This window comes from Lobosporangium transversale, assembly GCF_002105155.1.
Source record: "Lobosporangium transversale strain NRRL 3116 chromosome Unknown BCR41scaffold_74, whole genome shotgun sequence".
NCBI classification, from domain to species: domain Eukaryota; kingdom Fungi; phylum Mortierellomycota; class Mortierellomycetes; order Mortierellales; family Mortierellaceae; genus Lobosporangium; species Lobosporangium transversale.
In genome coordinates, this window is record NW_019029052.1 from 28,635 (window position 1) to 31,035 (window position 2,401).

The following is a 2,401-nucleotide window of genomic DNA, read 5'->3' on the forward strand; positions in this document are numbered from 1 at the left end:
AATTACATCCACCTCTTTCTTGAAAAAATAAAAAATAAATAATAAAAATGCTCGCCATTCGCTCTAGAAAGGCTTTAGTGAGCTTATTCTTCACGGTTCTTCCCTTGGTTTCATTGGTCCTCGATCCTATAAATGCTCAGGGCACGACAACCGAGGCTATCGACAAGACAGTATTGCTGAACTTGCGTGCTGCTATCCAGAAGCTCAACACAGAAGCTGGTGTCCCTGGTATGTCCGTTGGTGTTCTTCATAAAGGCCAAGTCATCTTTGCTGAAGGGTTCGGAACACGTAACGGAAAAGATCCCTTCGAGGCCGAGGTAAGTAGATAAAAATTAAAAAAATTAATCGATTTTGGTTATGATTTATGACTTTTTTTTTAAACATGTTCTTTATTTTATCATCTTTTTTTTTTTTTTTTTTCCTTCTAGACATTGTCTCCCATTGGGTCGCTTACGAAATCATTCACTGCTGCTGCCATCGGTGAGGTAGTTGCGGAAGGAAAGATGGATTGGGATACCACACCTGTGTCAAAGTACCTTCCTGAATTTGAATTAAGTGATCCTACTCTCACCTCAGAGCTCACTTTGGTTGATTTGCTATCTCATCGAACTGTAAGCATGAAAAATAAGAAGAGTGTGCCTGATATCTAAAGATGACAATGAAAAGAAACATGGCAAAAAGAAAAAGACATAAACATAACACAAATATTTAAAATTGTGACATATTTTCCTTCAGGGTCTACCCAGACATGATTGGGCCTGGTTCATGGCCAATACCACCACTCTTGAGTTGATCAAGAATGTCAAACATGTCCATATCAACCGTAAATTAAAGTCAAAGATGGTTTACAACAACTTCATGTATGGCGTCGCTGGTGAGGCTTCTTCCAGGGTAGCAGGAACCACTTGGGAGAAACTGGTGGATAACAAGATCGTCCAGCGAATGGGCCTCAAGAACACTGGGTATAACCAGATGCAAATGAAGAGGCGTTCCGACAACCATGCAGTTCCCATGATCGCAGCCTCATTTGAAGATGCAGTGCAACGTCGATTTGTACCAGCTGAACTGGACCAAGTGGGTATACCGCTAGCGGCAGCAGGTGACATGTTCTCCAATGTGTTCGATATGATGAAGTGGGGTCAGACGATTATGAACAATGGGGAGCTGGATGGGAAGCAGATCTTGAATAAGGAAAGTGTTCAAGAGCTGCTGACAGCTCGTACGGTTGCTAAAGGAACCAGAAGCCCCCCTGCCTCTGGCCAAGGGCCGGCCTTGATGTATGGCATGGGTTGGCTTATTGGCAGTTACAAGGGCAAAAACTTCGTCAGCCATGGTAAAAATCTATATCACACCCATCTTCACAAAATGTGCTTTAAACCCAAAAAAAAAAAAAAAAAAAAAAAAAAAAACGACTTATTAAAATTGTGAACATTTTTCTGTTTCTTTTCGTATTTTGTTTCTCTATTAACAGGTGGTGACTACATGGACTTTTCCTCACAACTTTTCATATTCCCGGATGATGACTTGGTGGTCGCATTATTGCAGAATTCTTTTTACTCGCCCCTTTTAGAAAAAGTTGCATACCACATTGCGGATGAAATTCTTGGCCTCCCCAAGACAATGGACTGGTTGGCTGAATATGCCAATACTAGGAAGCAAGTGTTTGAATTCGTGGCGAGTCGAAATCGAGGTGAGGGTCTTCCGCCTCAAGTGAAGAACAAAGGGCCCTCTCATGATATAACTGATTATGTAGGTCAGTACAACCATCCTCTTTATGGCGATTTCAATGTCCGTTTGAACGACCATTCAGATGGGCAGCAAGAGTCAACCTCCTCCCTCCATTTGCAATATCATCTGGCTGAGAGTAAACTGGAACATTACCATTACGACACTTTCAAGGCATCCTTCCAAGACAGTGGAGCGACAGTATTCGTTCTATTGAACTATGAACATGATGAAACTGGAAAAATCACAGGAATCCAAACCAATTTTTCGGACGGAAACATCCTGTTCAAAAAAGTAGAGCAGCCAGTCCACCAAAAAAAGGAGCTTGAAGCGCTTTCCGAATTACACCTTAATCAACAGTTCTAAAAAAATAAAAATAAAACAAGATTATCCAGCCTGGCTGTTGAACATACAAAATAAAATAGCGACTTTCAATGCTTCATAGGCAATTATGGCCATTATGGTATGAACGACCATTATTTTTTTTGACACAAATAAAAAGAGATCATTTATTTACACTCATGTCAAGATACAAGGGTATATACGACAAACATTTTGTTCACTATTTCAAATAAATATTACTCCGTGAGGAGTAGAGGTAGATGGTGAAAAATGTCATTTCTGTTGTCTTTTTTTTCTGTCTTGGCTCATTTACAGGATACTACAACGCTCAACT

General features: G+C 40.4%; 1 protein-coding gene across 1 annotated transcript; it reads left to right on the plus strand.

Moving 5' to 3' along the window:
• On the plus strand, positions 1–2,200 carry BCR41DRAFT_364614 (beta-lactamase/transpeptidase-like protein). Its single transcript, XM_022026050.1, has 4 exons — positions 1–317; positions 429–611; positions 736–1,333; positions 1,472–2,200. Exons 1-4 carry the CDS (start codon positions 48–50, stop codon positions 2,089–2,091), a joined length of 1,671 nt encoding a protein of 556 aa, XP_021875614.1. The 5' UTR covers positions 1–47; the 3' UTR covers positions 2,092–2,200.
• The last annotated feature ends 201 nt before the right edge of the window (positions 2,201–2,401 follow it).

Bases quoted from the DNA above. Each gene is read 5' to 3' on its own strand.
- BCR41DRAFT_364614 (XM_022026050.1), top strand. From the start codon at position 48: ATGCTCGCCATTCGCTCTAGAAAGGCTTTAGTGAGCTTATTCTTCACG. The intron at 612-735 runs GTAAGCATGAAA...ATTTTCCTTCAG, and splicing joins ATTTGCTATCTCATCGAACT to GGTCTACCCAGACATGATTG. The intron at 1,334-1,471 runs GTAAAAATCTAT...CTCTATTAACAG, and splicing joins CAAAAACTTCGTCAGCCATG to GTGGTGACTACATGGACTTT.